The 18,571-nt window shown below is 38.8% G+C and overlaps 2 protein-coding genes across 12 annotated transcripts; both read left to right on the top strand.

Annotated features, from left to right (window-relative positions):
• The first annotated feature begins 2,224 nt into the window (after window positions 1-2,224).
• adrb3a (adrenoceptor beta 3a) lies at window positions 2,225-10,002 on the top strand. 11 transcript variants are annotated; one of them, XR_003832839.1, is made up of 5 exons: window positions 2,225-4,062; window positions 5,135-5,205; window positions 5,981-6,208; window positions 8,310-8,406; window positions 9,187-10,002. XR_003832839.1 is itself a non-coding variant. In XM_029440541.1 (3 exons), the coding sequence occupies exons 1-3, from the start codon at window positions 2,738-2,740 to the stop codon at window positions 9,252-9,254; spliced, it is 1,464 nt and encodes a 487-aa protein (XP_029296401.1). In that variant the 5' UTR covers window positions 2,225-2,737; the 3' UTR covers window positions 9,255-10,002. The 11 variants fall into 11 exon arrangements, 6 of the variants coding, with proteins under 6 accessions (XP_029296401.1, XP_029296404.1, XP_029296402.1 ...); XR_003832837.1 differs by having other exon boundaries at window positions 5,981-6,232; XR_003832840.1 differs by lacking the exon at window positions 8,310-8,406 and having other exon boundaries at window positions 5,981-6,124.
• A 2,708-nt stretch (window positions 10,003-12,710) lies between these two features.
• got1l1 (glutamic-oxaloacetic transaminase 1 like 1) lies at window positions 12,711-18,312 on the top strand. Its single transcript, XM_029440118.1, is given in 9 exon segments — window positions 12,711-12,914; window positions 13,918-14,099; window positions 14,332-14,455; window positions 15,245-15,417; window positions 15,419-15,463; window positions 15,565-15,715; window positions 16,174-16,339; window positions 16,577-16,719; window positions 17,030-18,312. Coding segments are annotated over 9 exon segments (1,269 nt in total). The 5' UTR covers window positions 12,711-12,784; the 3' UTR covers window positions 17,185-18,312.
• The last annotated feature ends 259 nt before the right edge of the window (window positions 18,313-18,571 follow it).

Genomic DNA, 18,571 nt, shown 5'->3' with positions numbered 1-18,571 from the left:
GGGAAGGAAGACCTTGTGTATATGATGGCAAAGAAAAGCATGCTACAACACAATTTGATTAAAAATCTATTAGATTCTCTCTCAAGACCGTTTGTTTTAGGAAAGACTTTTATTGGCAACAAATAAGTACAGATGCAGACAGCTTTCCACCTACTGTAGACATACAAACTCATGTTCAATGATATAACGAAGTCTTTGTGTAGTCTGGGAAATGTTCATTGTGTCTGTCACAATACCTTTAATAACTCGAATATGATGCTATCTTAAGTGTAGTTTGCAAACAAAGGTTCAATAGTAACTTGAAGCCAGCAGCTGGTTAGCTTAGCTGGAAACAGCTAGCTTGGCTATGTCCTTAGGTAACAAGTCCACCAACCAGCACCTCTTAAATTCACAAATTAACTATTAATTAATTATTAATTATTTATTGTTTGTTTAATTCAGACAAAAACTGAAGTGTAAAAACAAAAACTTTAGATGTGCTGGTAGTTGGATTTTGTTAGCTTCAGACAGAGCCAGGCTAGCTCTTTATGCTTAGCTAAACTACTGCGGAAACAAGTTGTGAACACAACGTCGAACATAAAGCTCTGAAGTTGTTTACTCCGTAACTGCTGGATGTGTAAATAAGCAACTCTTGTTTGTGAGCTAAGAGTTGCTTAATTACACATCCAGCAGTTACGGAGCAACATTAGCATTAATGTTGAATATAAGTCTAATAAGTCACTCTCTTTTAACTGTCTTTTTGGTGGCTTGGGGGGAAAACTGACTCCTCAGCAACTAAATGTTTACCAGCTGTAGTGCTGAGCAGGTAGTGTACTGTAGCTTCTTAAAGGTTTTTCACAGTAAACAGCGCTTAACAACAATTGAGAGCGTCAAAAGTGAACCGAAACAGTAAAGCTGTGTACTGGACAGCTAAATAATCAGCTGAATCTCAAAAAATATAATAAATATAGGTCCTTAAAGCCGCTCTGAGCTGCAGATTTGGGATAACTCTCTGTAGGTTTAACACTATGAGCAACGTTTTTCATATTGTCTTCATTAGGTCAATTCATACATTTATTAATATTCAAATATTGATCATAGCTGCTTTGAAGAAGAAATTATAAATATGAATCAATTAAAAATGATGGAATATTTAGTATGTAGAAAGGTATGAAGTATTCCCGTGTTTATCTTCTCATTAAGTAGAAGTGATGCACAAGTTGGGAGTAAACGCAGAGCAATCACAGCTGCAGTTGTACAGCTGATCAGACCAAAGAAGGAACTGCTCGGTGACAAGACAGCTCAGAACCGCAGCAGAGCGTTGGGTATCTGAAGAATCGCATGAAAGGCATTTGCCTGATAGTTATTCTTCAGTGCACTGGCTTGAGTAACATACAGATAGCAATCTATTATTTTGTTTTACTGCATTGAGTCAAAGTGAGGGCATTTATTTCCTGTTCTCTACAGTTGAGGGTGCCTCGTGCCTTGTGGTCCGTAAGACTGACCACAAACTGTATTACAAATAAACCCTTGCCATATTAAAGTGGAGATAATGAGCTATAATCACAATTAAAAAGCTAAACGTAATCAAAAGAGTCCAATATTCTTAATATTTACTGCAAAGCTGGTGCTCAAATGACTGACAAAATATGTTATTGAGCCTTGGAAGTGTGTGTTTGACACAATCCAGCATCATTTGACAATCAGAACAGAAGCCAGCAGTGGAAAAGCCTGTCACTTTGTTGACACAGTCAAGTGACAGCTACAGTTAATGGGTTAACAAGCTTAGTGCAGCTGCTACATTCAACAAACATCAGTGACATTAAAGAATAAAGAGCTGGTGGTCATCACATACTTTTACACTTAGGCTACAAGTAAACAATGTGTGTGTCACAAAGATCATGTTGCAGTTTTGACACACATTACACACATTTAACATGCTCTAATGCAGTATTAGTTATTTTCCTATGTTCATATAGTTACGACAAGTGTGTGTCTATATGTGTGTGATTGTTTGCACGTGTGTGTGGCTCTATTAGGGTAGTGATCCCTGTATGGCTCTTTAGCACACAGACACACTTTTCAACTCCTCCCCTCTCCCTTCAACCAGGGTGTGATTAGAGCCAATACAATCTTGGGCAACCTGCACTGAGAGAGTGTGTGTGTGAGAGAGAGAGAGAGAGAGAGAGAGAGAGAGAGAGAGAGAGAGAGAGAGAGAGAGAGAGAGAGAGAGAGAGAGAGAGAGAGAGAGAGAGAGAGAGGGCAGCCACTCTGGTGCACTCTGGTGGTTCTTGCAACGGCGTCACTGTTGCTTGGTCTCCAACAGTCCAACTGTGGCATTGTGGCTCATACAAGAATCGGCGAAACACTGCAAACTACTCTAATCCCAGTGGATTTATTTAAATGGACACAGCCGGATTTACTTTTCAAAAACTTTTTTTTGCTTTTTGTTAATGTTTCCTGGATTCATGAAGGGGCTGTCACTCCGTGAACTAATATTGTTTCAGCTTCGTGGACAGTTTGGATACATCTTTTAGGAGAACATGTTGTTGTTGCCTATACCAGAAGAACTTCCGCTAACAATCATGTCTTGGTCATCACGTCTGGAAATATGGAAAGCCACTACAGCCGTTTGAAGCAGTAACTGAAAAGTCTTTCTAACTATTATATAGTGAGCAGATTTATGATGCTTGTAAGAAGTGCAGATTCTTCACTTTTGTTAACTTTGACGTGAAAAACACATCTTTAGCTTATTATAATGGATGGCAACCTGAGCACTTCAGCATCCTATGTGTTCAACAGAACAGAGCCGTACCATGATGCGGCAGGACCCTGGAGCCTCATCATACTGGTCATCATCATATTGACTATAGTGGTTGGAAACCTGCTGGTCATCATCGCTGTAGCTTGTACTTCACAGCTACAGACGACCACAAACATTTTCATTATGTCCCTGGCGTGCGCAGACCTCATTATGGGGGTCCTCGTGGTGCCTCTGGGGGCCACCATTGTGGTGACGGGTAACTGGCAGCTCAGTGAAATGTTCTGTGAGTTCTGGACTTCTGTAGATGTCCTGTGTGTGACGGCGAGCATCGAGACGCTCTGCATCATCGCAGTGGATCGGTATATAGCCATAACGAGGCCGCTCCGATACAAAGTTCTACTCAACAAGTTGCGTGCCAGGGTAATAGTTTGCTTAGTGTGGGTAGTGTCCGCTTTAATTTCCTTTGTACCAATTATGAAAGGGTATTGGCGAGATAATGACGATGAAGCAGCGAAGGAATGCTACGATACCCCTACATGCTGTGACTTTGTGACCAACAGGGCCTTTGCTATTACATCTTCTATAGTGTCTTTTTACATCCCGCTGCTCATAATGATATTTGTGTATGCAAAAGTATTTTTAATAGCCACACGGCAGGTTAAGCTCATAGATAGGAATCGCATGCGTTTCCAGAAGGAGTGCTCAACAGCACAGGTGCAAGTTGACCCCTACAGCAACAATATCCTGCAAACAGCGTGTGCAGGCTCTAGCGGCTCTAGTGGCTGCAGCGGCGCAGTGCGGAGAAAGAGCGCCAAGCGGAGGCCGTCACGGCTAATGCTCGTCAAAGAGCACAAGGCCCTGAAGACTTTGGGGATCATCATGGGGACCTTCACTGTGTGCTGGCTGCCGTTCTTTGTCGCCAACATCATCAATGCATTTGTAAGAGACATTCCTTCAGAGAGGATCTTTCGACTTTTAAACTGGTTGGGTTACATCAACTCCGGCCTCAATCCTATCATCTACTGCAGAAGTCCAGAGTTTCGTACTGCGTTCAAGAACCTGCTGGGGTGTCCGTGGCTGTCCACCCTGCGGCCCAATACCTTTTATAAAGAGCTGCGGACTCGCTGCTCCTGCTTTCTATGGCAGGCTGAGTCAGGCACAGCCAGCTCTTTCCAAAAGTCTCCAACCAGTAGGCCTGAGGGCAGTGAGAGTCTGGCCAGTACTCATGGAAGCAACAAAAGTGAGGAGGCTTCCCTTGGTCCACTGCAGTCCAACGGCAGCACACAGTTCAGTGACTTATCAGAGTCAGAAACCAAATTGTAAGTTCTCTTGTCTTATCTTATCTTACTTACACAGTCACATTTTTTAAGTATGATAAATGTTTTAAAAATGTCCACTTTCTACAAACACATACATACTTCCTCCTCCTCAAGTACAAACAGTGAAACCTTAGTTTAAATACAATGAAGTGAATAATTTTGACGGCTAATGTACAGCTGGACATTATGCACAACCACAATGGCAACATTATGATCAATACATTAAAGTGCAAATTCAAACTCGAGATTCCAATTTTCTTTAATTAATAAGACAATAAAATAAATGTTATAGTACTATACATAATACTACATCTTATTTGAGAGTAACTTGTACATCTTGAAACAGAGGACAGTGAGGTGTATCAGGGACTTTGTGATCTTCCTTCTATCGCTCTCATTAATATTAAATAATCAGTCGTAAGAAGAAATACTATATAAAGTTTCAAACAGGTTTTTTATTTTACAAATATATTTAGCCTTTTACCAAATTATAATCCATTATTGACATGTTGGATATTTCGAGTTTTGAGAGAAAACTGTTGTTTTACTGCCCACTGTGCATTTTCTAAAAGTAGAAATCCATATTTGGATATGTTTTCATACATCAGTGTACTGCTGTCCAGGAATATAATAGTTTGAAGTAGAACAGAGCAGAAAAATAAATCATTTCTGAAGCATTGGTGTTACAATATTACAAAACTAAAAGTGAAACTTAATATTTGGATTTTCATGCATGAGTCAATAAACGTTTGAGGACGGTACCTGTATCGGTTACTGCACTGGGTTACCTGTAATCAATCTTTGAATCCAGCTGATGTTAGTGCAGTAAAACTAATTTGGGTGAGTATATTTTTTGCACACTACTTTATAATAGTTAACATTATTATTTAATCAATTTGCATTGTATAGAAACCACCATAATGTAAATGTAGTTTTTCAAATGTATTATCTGGTATCTAAAAACACAATGACTGTAAAGTTTATCTGTAAATCCAATGAGGGATGTGACTTTTGAGGACATTTCTAAATAATAAATTATCTGCCTGCCTCGGTGTGCCTCGGTGTGCCTCAGTGTGCCCTGCCCAACACTCCCTGCAGCAGATAAATCTTTATCATCTACGCACAAGACTTCCCCCATAGCTGGTGAGACTGTTTACAAGGGTGACAGCCAATGAGAACATCCTCGTTATCATGGGTTAAAATGGGTTGGTGGAATACTCTATTAAAAGTTGACAGCCGGCCTGTGAGAGAATACAAGAAGATACGTAATGATAATTAGGAGTTATGCCAAAACTTTATTAATAGAAAGTTTTTGAAAGTTTGCTATCTATGACTTAAGAATTGTGGCATTTACATATAAATTACAATATTTGTTGTATTATCGCATTTTGTTCTCTGAATTAGACTTTAGTAAAAAACAAATCTTATCATAATAATGAATAATTAATCAACATGTTTGGTTGATTCATTATTTTATTATTTTACTAATTGAAAAGTGCAATTTTGTTGTTGCAAATTGAAATGGTAGCTTGTATATATATATATATATATATATATATATATATATATATATATATATATATATATATATATATATATATTTATATACACTTTACATTTTGAAAGTGTTTGGAATTCAAATTTAAATCCATCCATGTAATTTCAGTAATGTACACACAAATACAAAATTAGTAGTTCAATTTCAGAATATAAAATTCATATTCACAGCTCATAATTAAATTTAATTTGACAACTTGGCACAACTCTTACACTGCAGCCCTCGCCTTGCCACGTGAATTCCCACGAGTAACCCCGTTTTACAAGAGACGGATGTTTGATTTTAAATATTTACTCTGCACTATACATATTCAATTTTTCTCTTCTCTTTACATGACATCCTCTCAATGGAATTTTACAGACATAATCAATGAGGCTGTAAAACGGGACACATTTAGGAGCATATAAAAGTCTTCCTTAAAAGGAGCCTGGTGTGATCTGTAGTAAATCACCCCAAGGGGAAGGCTCAGCGGACTCACCCTGCGCCTTGAACAGGATTACTAACGTAAGTGAGACCAGCCGTTGGAGAATGACTCTGGCGGGGGCCGAAGACATCTTTAATGGAGAAATATATGACAAGCGCTTCCAGGTAGAGTCTGGACTGCTGAAGTGGGTTAGTTATTGAGTGACGATAATGCCATGCAAGGCCTCAGTCATCCCTACCTTTTATATCTATGTAACTATCAACACAAAAGAGCAATGGAGCAGCACATTTCCTTTAAACGCCTGGGACAACATGCAACAGCAGGTCTGTTTAATTCAGGAGCAGATGTACCACAGGATTGATAAAAAAAAGTGAGACACAATCACTGACATGAACGGTTTGAAAGGGAAGATTGGCTGCTCTTCACTTCACAGAATGGCCATTATCACCAGTTACATAGAAGTACATGCAGGCATATCATCGCTGCCCTTATCAACATCCACAGCAGCCTTCAGCCTCCGTCACGTATACAGCATGTGATATGACAAGGGCAATTCCTCACAGATGCCCTGCATAACAACATTTCATTCAAAGTGGAAGTGAAGGCAAATGTCCTAACTTTTTTTCACAGTTTTAGCTCATTTAGTCGTATCTTTCTTTGTTTTTGTCTAAAGTGAGAGAGTCGGCTACTGCATTAGACCTTGTATGTGTAGTGGAGGCATCGAAGACGAAATGTTTATGTATCTGAAATGATTTGCTGTGCGTTATGAGTTATTCGTGTTATTCTTAGCACAGCTTATCCCTGACTAACAATACTAAAATAAAGCTAACAGAGAGCAGGAACATTTTATTTCAAAGAATGAAGAGACAGGTTGAGATCATAGACGCACGACTAATATTCCTGCAGAGTAAAAGTACAGGAGCCACACAGGCATGTGAGCGCATGGAACATTATCATTATTATAGCTGATACTCTGCAGGACACATGGGGTGTGCTTCAACTGTGCCGGTGCATCACAAATAAAGTGTCAAGAGACACGTGACAGGAAATGACTTGTCGACATGTTGCTGAGAAAAGCTCTAAAAACTGAAGGAAAGCTATGGCTTGCATGTCCATCACATGCACACACAGATACCTTCCATCCAAGAGAAACTATTGGAGGATAAACATTAACAAGATCTCATGTTAAAAGCAGACACTGACGACACTGAGACAAGAAATCACTGAGGCTGATCCTGATTTAGCTCTAAAGCAACACCTGATGGGTCGCAACAAGCAGTGCAAATACATTTTAAATACACAAACACCCAGAGATTACACAAAGCACAGAGAGATGGAGGTGGGTAATGTAACGTCCAGTACAAACAGACTATTGACTCACTGGGTTAAGTGTAAGTGTTTCAGACATATTCATGAGGACAAATCTAAAAGGACATTGTGTTGATAATGCTGGCGTCTCCGGTTTATAGGCGACTGTACTGGAACAAACTGCATCAGTATAGCAGCTAAATATGCAGATATAATTGTATTAAGTCATCCCAATGCTGTAGCATGAGGTAAATATGTTAGACAATTTAAGTTATTGGTAATGTATCATGCACAGTGAGGGCCATGTGTTGAACAGGACTGGTGACGGACATTTGCTGCAGAGCCTGTTGTTGACAAGCTTTTCACTACACTGAGCTGCTAATGTGTGGCAGGTTAAAGCCCTCTGTGATTTCAAAGCGGCCCGAATGCTGGTGTGATAAGTTGAGGCACGGCAGTGAACACATCAGTAGGCGCACAATAATGCATCCTGGTGTTTGGATGTCATTTTAGGAGCGGCCGGCTTGTACTAATGCCTTTTTTTTTTACTGCAGTATGCTAATGGTAAAACAGTTTGCATTTTGAAATAGGGTTGTATAATTTGACAGCGACAACGACAGTAGCTGGTCTTAGTTGTTTTATATGTGATTTATACATATTTTATAATATAATAACTATTTTTATATATTTTTTATTTTATTTTAATATTGATAATTAAATACATTTATTTAATGTCTGGCCCCAATTTATATACCTTTTCATAAGAAAAATAATTTAGACTGCCAGTTTGTTAGATACAACTATAGCTCAAATTTATGTATTTTAATTTTAACACAATTATTATCTTTTCGTAAACTGTAGTTTGTGGTGCTGTTCAAATGTTTGGCATTGTAGAGGTGTTGACACTATTTATTCAAATTTGAAATATCAAGTGATTTCTAATGGCATCCTCTTCAACAGGCCCATTTAAAAACAGGAAATACATGTCACAGATGATGGATTTTCCTCAACTTCGATTAATTTAGTTCCTTTTCCTTGAATGGAGACTCCGAACTATGTGAGAACTATGTTTGTGTGACTTAAAAATAATCCAACGTCTAATGTGAAAATGTGAGATTCAACAGAATGTGTAACACAAAAGTCGTTTTCCATTAATTCATCCGAACGCATCCGCTTCAAATCACTGAAATAGAGAGATTCTTCTCTTCATACTGAAAAAAGGAATTCGATAAAACTCTGGGGATTGTAGTTAGTGTACGTGTTCCTGTGGAGACATGCACAGTGGAGGTGATAGCATCAGAATTCCTGTCTTGCTGCAGTTTCACAAAGCATAAAAGGAAGAGGGCAACCTTGCAATAACTTGCTGTGATTACAAGAAAGGAATAAATAAAAAGGAAATAAAATGTAAGACAGCAAACCGTTGTTGGAGCTTTTTTATCTGATAGAAGCTGGAATGTCGTACAGGCTGTGAACACCGCAGGCCAACGAGTTATTCAGTAATACACAGAAAAAGATCATTTGTTTGTGGCATCACATCTCTGAGGGCTGCTCACCAAGTCAAAGATATAATTAGCTTTATAATGAGATAGCTGACCTTTCAAGTGCTTTTCAGTTGTACAAAACCAAGGAGGCTTAAAATAAAATAAAACCTTTATTAAGAATTTAATGGAGAAACAGGATGAAAAAAAGCAAATGTGAATGTTGTCATTGTGGGCAATTCCTGCCTTATATCTGTATATTCTAGAACAGAAACTAATCAGCACACCTCATCTTATTCTGCCACTTACAAATACACTAGGTACATGTTAATCACATGTGATATTCACTTTATTTTCAGCTTCACATTGCAGGAAAAGGATGGATGAACTGTTAAATGTCAAACTACTGAAGCGGCCGTTGCTGTGAGTCCCTGCAAAGGCTGAGACCAAACAGAAGCGAGGACAAGCCGAAGAAAAGTGCGACCACCGACCCTGATGAATGTTGCTGAATCAAGCGAACCCTAAAGAAATTACTGGATTGACTGTAGAGAGAACAGCTGATTTGGTCTGGACAGGAGCACCGTGACAGGAAACTGGTTTTCTGCAGATCAGCATTTCACAGACAATATGTGACTGCAAAGTATCCTGAATAAAACAATGCAGTTTTAAATGCATTCCACGCACTGAATCTGAAATACATAAGTTATCTAACTCAATACAAGGTCATGGTTCTGGCACGGCTGTCTTCACTGTCAAGGCACACACGTGTCAGTGAGATAAAACAAAGGGATGTGCATTCAAATATTTAATTCTGCTGTCTGTTTTCAGTCCTAATCTTTCTGTTTTGAGCCTGATCTCCAAACAATAGTTATCTTGCTTAAATCCCGTCGTCTAAGTTATACCATGGCTAAGGAAAATGTTCATTTCTGATTGGCTGGCTGTTAAAATCTTAATTTAACCATCAGTATAAATTGCTCAAGGTATAGTTTTACAAACTGTAGGTAATGATAAGAAAGCACTTCTGCTACATGCTATGTCACCAGTAAACTCCTATGGTATAAGCTCAATAACACACTCTGAAACATCACCTCCACATAATCCATTGTTTTGTTATATCGGGGCAACTTCATCTGCATCATGTGTTGCATTGAGAAATAAAACATTATGAAACTGTGTCATTTTGGTCACGTGTGCTCTGTGTTAAAATGTAAGTTTATAGTATTTAAATATTTTACTTCCATCCATCTGGATTTATATGGTTTGAAATGTCCTCTTAGAAATGTTGTGTGGTATAATTAAAAAAAACTTATTTTTATTGTATTTCACAAATTCAGATAGAAAATTCAAGTGACGAATATAAAATAAATACCTATATTCAAATACTCAAATTCAGTCCAAAGCTTTCCCCACAATCTCACTACCCCCCTACTTAATGGCCCTGACACATCAAGCCAACATAAAAGTACTTGGCCAAAAGGTCACACTTGAACACATCACAACTAATACATCCAGCAGCCAACAAGCATGTTCGCACTGCGCCTGCGTGAGTGGCAATGTATCTCCACACCAGCAGGTGGCGGTGGTCTGTATTCGTTATTCAAACGAGGTAACCGGGAGACCTCGCACTGCGTTTATACAAACAAAAAATAGCATTTAGATTTTATTTTCATCACGCTGATCAGTTGGTCTTCAATTGCTTCATTCCAGATGGCCATGATGTTGTAAAACATTTTGTATTCAGATAAGATGAAGATAAAAAATGCTACCTAAAATATGAAATACTTGGAATTACGCATTGAACCTTTAACACAACCTTTCCGTCGAGGATTTCCTCTGCCGACAACTTGTCCTGAGACTGTCATGTCACAGTTTTCTTAAGGCCAGACAGATGTTTCTAGAACACGCCGAGCATCTCAGCAAAAAAAATAAGTCCTATGATCCTAAACTTAGACTTCAAAGCTCACCAGTTAGGAGCCATTAAATATAATTGAGTGAAAAGCACCCTAATTAGATAACATGTTGTGGATTGATCCCGGTTACATGGGAGCGTGACTGGGGCACATGTCAAGAGGTCCAGTTGCCATGGCATCCTCTGTCTCACGACTCAAACTAATCTCAAGATATGGAAGTTTAGTAGATATAAAAATCCATGAGTGTTTTTCTTCAACAGTGGCTTAATTTATAGGACTTGCTGTTACCTTTGTACCTGTATTTATGGGTTGGACTGGGATAACCTGAAATCACACAGATATTTTCAGCTGCAGCCATAATGCATTACCATGGAGGGAAAACATGACCAGAAATGGACAAAGTTGATTGCCCTTTTATCTACACTCACCATTCTGTACTGAATCCTGAATCACATAAAAGGCCAAAATACAAAGGTCTCAGCTGACAGCTGTCTCAACACTACATATAATAATGCTAATGCTAATGCAATACTTGGATTTTGATAAACAAGCTATATTTGATTTACCCTCCACACACTCTTGTCACAGCGTAGGAAAGCACATTGCTATTGTTAGATAATCTGTCATTAACACTGATTCACCATATTTTGTGACGTGCTTTTTGAGGACACTTTAAATCCAGAGATGTGATTGTAATACTACACTGGTTAAAATGATTACGAGCGTGTCTCAGCCCCCCTCCCTCCCTCCCAGCCCTGCTCATCACCTTCCCTTCAGCCAAAACTCTGGAGTTTAGTTACTCTCCTGATTCTGTGAACGCTGTAATCTGAGAAATAACACAATGGTTGAGGCAGGCTGAGGTAAAGTGTGTTTTTTAAATTACTTTATTGACTCCTGGTCAGCTAATTGACTAAGACTAACTGCCCACTTTGGCCATCTACTGCCATCTAGTGCAGTGATTTGTGATTACTAGCTTCATAAAGTGAAGTACAGAACCTCTTACACGTACCAGCTGCAAGATGATTACTTTTAATTCTGGTTTGCAATAACTGTGAGATTTGCTGCTACTTCTCCATCCCCAGGAAATGGCTGTTCTTCAAATCTCTACCACAGAGGAGAAGCTTGATTTCCCAGAGGCCAGAAGCACATCACTTTGGTGTTTTTTTATAACCCGGAAAGCAGTTTGTGGGGAAGCTGGATGTATCTTTGTTGATGTATCCAGTTTGATCTCTAAAATATTTTGGAGATGCAAAAGCAAAAACTCTCTTTTGCTCCAAAATGGTGTCTATGGATGAGTTTGAACGCAGGAAAGCCTTTGCATAATGTGTACAAATATCATCAGCTCATCTATTTTCTATAAATTGGTGTTGTCCCGTATGTTGATATCTGTTTGTTGAATAGTTTGTTGATGTATACTCCAATTCTTGTGTGCTTCCATTGTTTAAAAACACACACACATATAAAAACACTGACATGGAACACATTACTGCACATATGTACTGTAATCAGGCCATCCTTGTAAAAGAGATCTTGCTCTCAATGGCTTCCCTGTGGAGCTAAAGGTCATACAACACCACAAGACTCTTGTTAAAATAAATAATGATCTTGACTCGCTGTCTAAATCAATTGATCATCTTTCATTTTAATTTAAAGAGGCTGCAGGCCTTTTGTAGAACCACCAACACAAAATGTAATGAGGAGCAGAGGGTCATCGTTGAAGGGATGTGTTGTCAGTGCTAGAGGCTGAAGCTAACACATTTGGGACTGGCCTCATTTCCACATACACTGATGTTCTCATGTGAGGACAGGCTTTCTACTGTATTTGAAGCTTTCTCACTGACATGGTAAAAGTAAACTCCCCAGACCTACAAATTAGGGAGCGATAAACTCATCCATCATCGTTGCCGGGGTGACAGTATCCACATACGTGCTGTAACCTGGCAACAGTGCCCAAACAATAGGCTCGCGGCTAGCGGACTGATTTGCCTCGCTGGGTTCAAGATGAGCCGATCGGGCAGCAGACTTAAAGAAGAAGGTGCAGAGCAAAATGGAGACCCAGGAGGTCAATGTGTCTGTGTTTACCAGTGTTCACGCTGCAGCAGGGAGTCCTGAAACAAGGCTTTTGTCCACCTTCAAGAAAGACACTCACGCCAGGAAGGCTTACCTGGCAGGGAGAGGTGAGTCATATGCAGATTTATTCAGTTTCTTTAAATAAAAAACAACAACGTGGAAATAAGAGAAGAGGTATGTTTTTATTCCTACCAGTTGCATCGACTTCTGGACTTCGTCGCAAAGAAATGATGTCATGTCCAATATTGTTGTGTAGTCAAAACACTTTCTTTGAGGAGCGTTTCTGCACGACAGCAAACATCTGAAGCTGCTATGAAATCATGACTAGGCTATAATAGATGGTTAGAGGCCCTGTAGGAGAGCATTGGGAAAATAATATCTAAATAATAATAATGATAATTCCTGCTAAGAACACTTTGTCTGTTAAAGATAAAGAACATTCTGAATCGCCTAAAAGGTCAAAGAAACTATTTTCAAGACAATAACCTGTTGCAGAATTTCAAATCCAGCTTTTTTTATTATGTTTATATTTTATTATCTATTGTCTGCAAGATATTGTATTTTTTGTATGTGTGTTCAATTAATATATATAAATATATAATTAATATATATTAATTAATAAACATATAATTAAATATATTTAAAATCTGTAACATAGCATAGAAAATATATGCTAGCTAGCCTTCATGTGGCATGGTACAAGAGCAGAAAGGAGAAGGTTATATCATGCACAACACTGGAATAGTTTACACCTGTTGGACATTTACTTTGAATTATTTAATCGAATGACTGATTCAATCTGGGGGATCATAGACATTACGGCCTAAACCACCAATCTTTACACTTTATTATCTTCCTAATAGTTCAATAATGTTTAAAAACTTTACCTTATCTTGTGATTGTTGCCTCTTCATAGCATGAAAACAACAAATGACACATTGAAACTGAAATGCACATATTTAAGTGTGTTCATATCATTTTAGGGTGGATTTTGTGAGAATCTCAATCAAAGTTTTCTCTCTTTGAAACCTTTCTTTTCCATAATGATGTTTTCACAGTTTTAATACATTGTTTTGTTGAATGACATGTTGCGATGACTTTCTTTGGCAGAGTATTACAGTGAGGAAGGGAAGACCTTTGACCTGCGTCTTGTTAGAAAAATAAAGCAACAGCTAAACGCTGATCCCACTACCCGTCCGGAGTATCCATCTTCTCTTGGACTAACAGAATTCAACAGGCGGGCCGCAGAGGTTGCTTTGGGGAAGAGCTCTCGGGCTATAGTGGAGGACCGGGTAATCTCAGCTGCACACTGAAACTGATTCTAGTTTAGGTAAATATTAACACCTCAGTTTGCACAGCAACAAACATGTAGCGATGAAGCAGCAGCATGCACCTAATCATCCAATCACTCAGCACTGCTGAGGAATCTGTAATCAGTCAGAAAAGTATGTCCAGCTTCATTCTTAGAATACATTAATCCATGATTATTCCTCAATTGGGATTCTTTTCTAACTATTGTTGCAGGTGTTAAGCGTCCAAACTCCTGGGTTTACCGCTGCTGTGCGTCTCGGGGCTGAATTCTTGAGACACTGGTTTGATGTCTCCGCCGCTTGGTGCGGGCCGGTCTACCTGTCCTCCCCTTGTGACGGTACGTCAAACTTCACTTCCTCTTAACAGCATTTAAAGATACAGCCACAAAGTGTGTTGACTTTGTGGGGTAAAAATTTGTAAAAAATAACTTTATTGACATTACAAATCCAGCTCGCACTAAAGGTTAAAAGGTTGGATGAATAAATCAATTGTAATACTTCATGACTACCCTCATAAACACACATAGTTATAAACTAGAGATTGGCCAACGGGGCCTATAATACATTATATCCTCTTAATAATCCCTCATAATGGATTATATATTATTTTTAAATGCATGCAAATGCATTACACTTACCACCAACAATGAAATGTTATGATGAAGTATTGTTATAGATGCATAAACATGTACTTCACTTTACTTAACACATGCAATCATACTGCGTGTACTATTATATATAGCATACTATGAGTTCATTGTTAAGATGTGTATAGGTAAGTGTAGTTTAGAACAAGTCTAGAGCATCCACAAGACACTTAAAATTAATTATAAATTACATCTATAATGTTCTGTAACTGTTGATGTAATGCATCAGACAGCATTTTGTGTGTTTATGAGTGTTCATAAAACATTTTAAATGCATTATAATTCACTTTTAATTTGCCTTACAATGCCTTAGATGTGGTCTTCAAAGAAAGTGTTACCAAATGAATCACAACATTAAAAATAAATCCCTCACAGCAGTGGCTCCATATTACACACTGGAGTTTAAAGCAGCAATAATCTTGAGGAGTTTGTGCGGCTTTAGGACTCTAGTATAATGCTTTGTCTCGATCCTCACTGCAGACTCATTGGCTGGTATCTTCCAGGCAGCAGGGATCCAAGATATCCGTGAGTATTATTACTGGGATGACAAGCAGCGGGGCGTTTGTTTGGATAAGCTTCTGGAGGATCTGGAGAAGGCTCCGGAGCAAAGTGTTGTTGTCCTATCAGCGTCCTCCCACTATCCAACCGGAGCCTGACCTCTCTCACAATCAATGGGCTGTGATTACAAAACTCATCATGGTAACTAACGTGTAAATGTATGCTCTTCAAGAGACGTTAAAAGGATCAGAGAAGTGGCTCCTGCTTAGATCATTATTTGCCGTCTCATCACTCTCTCTCAGAGGCGTAGGCTTTTCCCTTTCCTCTTGCTGCCTCCTCAGGCGCTCCGCTATGGAGATTTGGAGCGGGAAGCCTGGCCTGTTCAGTACTGTGCATCGCAGGGGATGGAGCTCCTCTTGGCTCAGTCGTTCGCCCACTGCTTTGGATTATATGGTGAGAAAGTGATGTTTAGAATATCACTAAATGCAATGATATGTACTCCTCTGACACGAAATGAGCAAATGCTACAAACTGTCAAATCAGTACAGCCCAAAAGCAAAGACAGAAAGTCAATTTGAAGTGAAATTTATTTTTGTTTCTGTTCAGTCAGATAGTGTTAGCATAACAAGACAAGAGCAACTTTGTATTCATGTTTGTCTTACCCATTGTACACCAGAAAATACACGCTCATAGTATTTACGGAGTCACAGTTGCCTTTCAATGTTGCATTATCATCAGGTAGCTCATTGTGAGGCAGATCAGCTTGTTGCTTGTTTCTGTTTGACCTGTGTGAATATTCACTCGCCCAGAACTAAGTGCCTAATTCAAAAGTGTCCCAAAAGGGAGTATAATTTAGCACTACTATTACTGGTGTTTCTTCACATCAGACTTCTTCTCCTTCCCTTCACCAGGCGAGGCTGTCGGACACCTTCTGTGCGTGTTAAAGCAGAACTCCCTCCTGTTATCTGTGCGGTCTCAAGCTGACAAAATAGTCAGGTCGCTGTGGGCCCAGCCGTCCGTAGGAGGAGCACATGTTGTGGCTACAGTGCTCAGCAACCCAGCCCATCTAGTTGAATGGTGAGTCACGCTTTAATTGAAATAATCTAGTATTTTCAGAATGAGGCTTGGGCGGCGACATTGCTACTGTATCAGTAGATGTCCACAGCAATTCCTACAGGCATGCAATGCTTCAATATGTGAAGTGGCCTAAGCATGTGGTGCTTATGGGGTTATATAGATAATATATATAGGTTATATAGATAATATAACCCCATAATAATATAATATTTCCTGTCTAATTTTTCTGTTTAACAGGAAGGAAGAAGTAAAGTGCATCGTGGAGAGATTAATGCTGATCAGAGAAATTTTAAGGGAGAGGCTGAGGCTTTTGGGAACTCCAGGTTGCTGGGACCACCTGACTCAACAAGGTGGACTCTACTGTTGCACAGGCTTGAATGGTGAGGAGCAGGCCGCACTGTGACTTTTGTCCATATAATATATTGTGCAGTTATTGCACTTTATACATAATTATGAAATGTGTTTGCTTTATCCCTGTACAATTACATGTGCAGACCTTAACCTTAATCAGTGTTTATTAAATCAATATTCATGATTTTGCTGCAATCATAGAGATTTGCAGGGGAATATTTATTCATTTAATCAGAAAGTAAAAAAATAAATAATAAAACAACAGCAAATGCCATTATTTTATCATAAATGCTAATGTCTTTTCACAATATTGTTTTGTGTTTTTTGTGTGTACTTTAGGTGCGCAGGTAGAATTTCTGTCTAAGAGGAGACATGTGTACCTGCTCCCCAGTGGCTGTCTTAATGTGAGTGCAATCAACGGTCGTAACTTGGACTATATAGCCGAGTCCATCCATCTGGCCCTGACCACTTCGCTCTCACCATGTGGCTTTTAAGCAAGCACTGAAATCAGTGTCAAAGGGGCTTTTCAGCCAGACTGAGGCTCTTGTATAAATTGGTCATTGTTTGTGTCAAATGGAAATGCTCAGTTTCAAGTTTATTGTAATTACAATTGCATGTCTGGCAATTGCAAAGTAAAAGGTGATTAACGTACAGAAAAATGTAGAGCAAACTAGGACTGCTTATTGACTAACTTTTCATGACAAAGGTGCAATCACTAGTAACAGAGGACAGGAAGTGATGGTCCTTTAGATGAGCAGACTTGAGTATGGGATGTGGTCATGTGGCCTGTGTTTGTTATACAGTAGGTCAGCCACAGGTGAAACAATTTCATAGCAGTGGAGTGATCTTTTTGTTTAAATTGTGTTACTTTAACTGCTTTTGTCTGCTGTATATATTAGCAGTGGCTCAAAGACTTACATATATTGACACTTTTTATTGTTTTGGTGCTTATCTTTTGTAGTCTACACAGAGAGTACGTATAAGGCTAAAGCCAGCAGCTTGTTAACTTAGCTTACCTTGTTTACAAATAACATGTAACATCTGGTTTGTGCATCCGTACAAAAACTGAAATGTGTATTTGTGGTTTTACAGGGGGACAAAACCTTCATCTTTGGTTTTGTACGGATTAAACAAATCGGGCAAATATTAGAATAATATCAATCTTTTTATCTAACTTTCAGCAAGATAGCGAATAAGTGTATTTCCCATAATGTCTTTTTCCTTTACGTATATAGTGGACATGTACCGTAAATGTTAATGTCATGAATGGGTATGAGTCACTTTATATTAAACAGATTTCAGTGAGTTGTTGTAGTTTGAATTGTGTATGTTTGTATGTATGTAGGCTACGCTGTACTTTGTTAGGGACAACATGATGTTTGGATGATGTCCAGACTCCACTCACCAGCACGATCAGGTGAATAAAGAGCTTATCAGTGCCCGATGGGAAATCACTCTGACGGATAAGCCTTACACAAACAGCATAATGCCCGCTGCAAAGCAGAATGCTTCCTTCCAGCTTCATGAATTCATTTTAATTGCAAAGAACATCAGTCAGAAAAATGAATCTTCAACATATTGAAGCATGCATACACAGCTTCCTTTTGACTTGGGAGGATTGAATAAACCCTGACATTGTCACAGATGTCTGTGCTTCTTGCGTAAACACACACCATATTTCTTTACATAAGCTTCATGTAGTATGACATAAGTTTTCTCATATTACACATTTCTTCTCATCAACCAGGTTCAGGTCTCAGTGAAGGACTGCTCTATTAATAACTAATCATATCTGACTGCCTAAGTTGCAGAAATACCAAATAAATGAGCCAAGAAGACACATTATTTTTATATAAATGATTTTATTTAATAAAATAATAT

This window comes from Cottoperca gobio, chromosome 9 (assembly GCF_900634415.1).
Source record: "Cottoperca gobio chromosome 9, fCotGob3.1, whole genome shotgun sequence".
Classification (NCBI taxonomy): Eukaryota; Metazoa; Chordata; class Actinopteri; order Perciformes; family Bovichtidae; genus Cottoperca; species Cottoperca gobio.
Note: the sequence above shows the minus strand (reverse complement) of the source record. Positions and strands in the feature narration are given on the sequence as shown.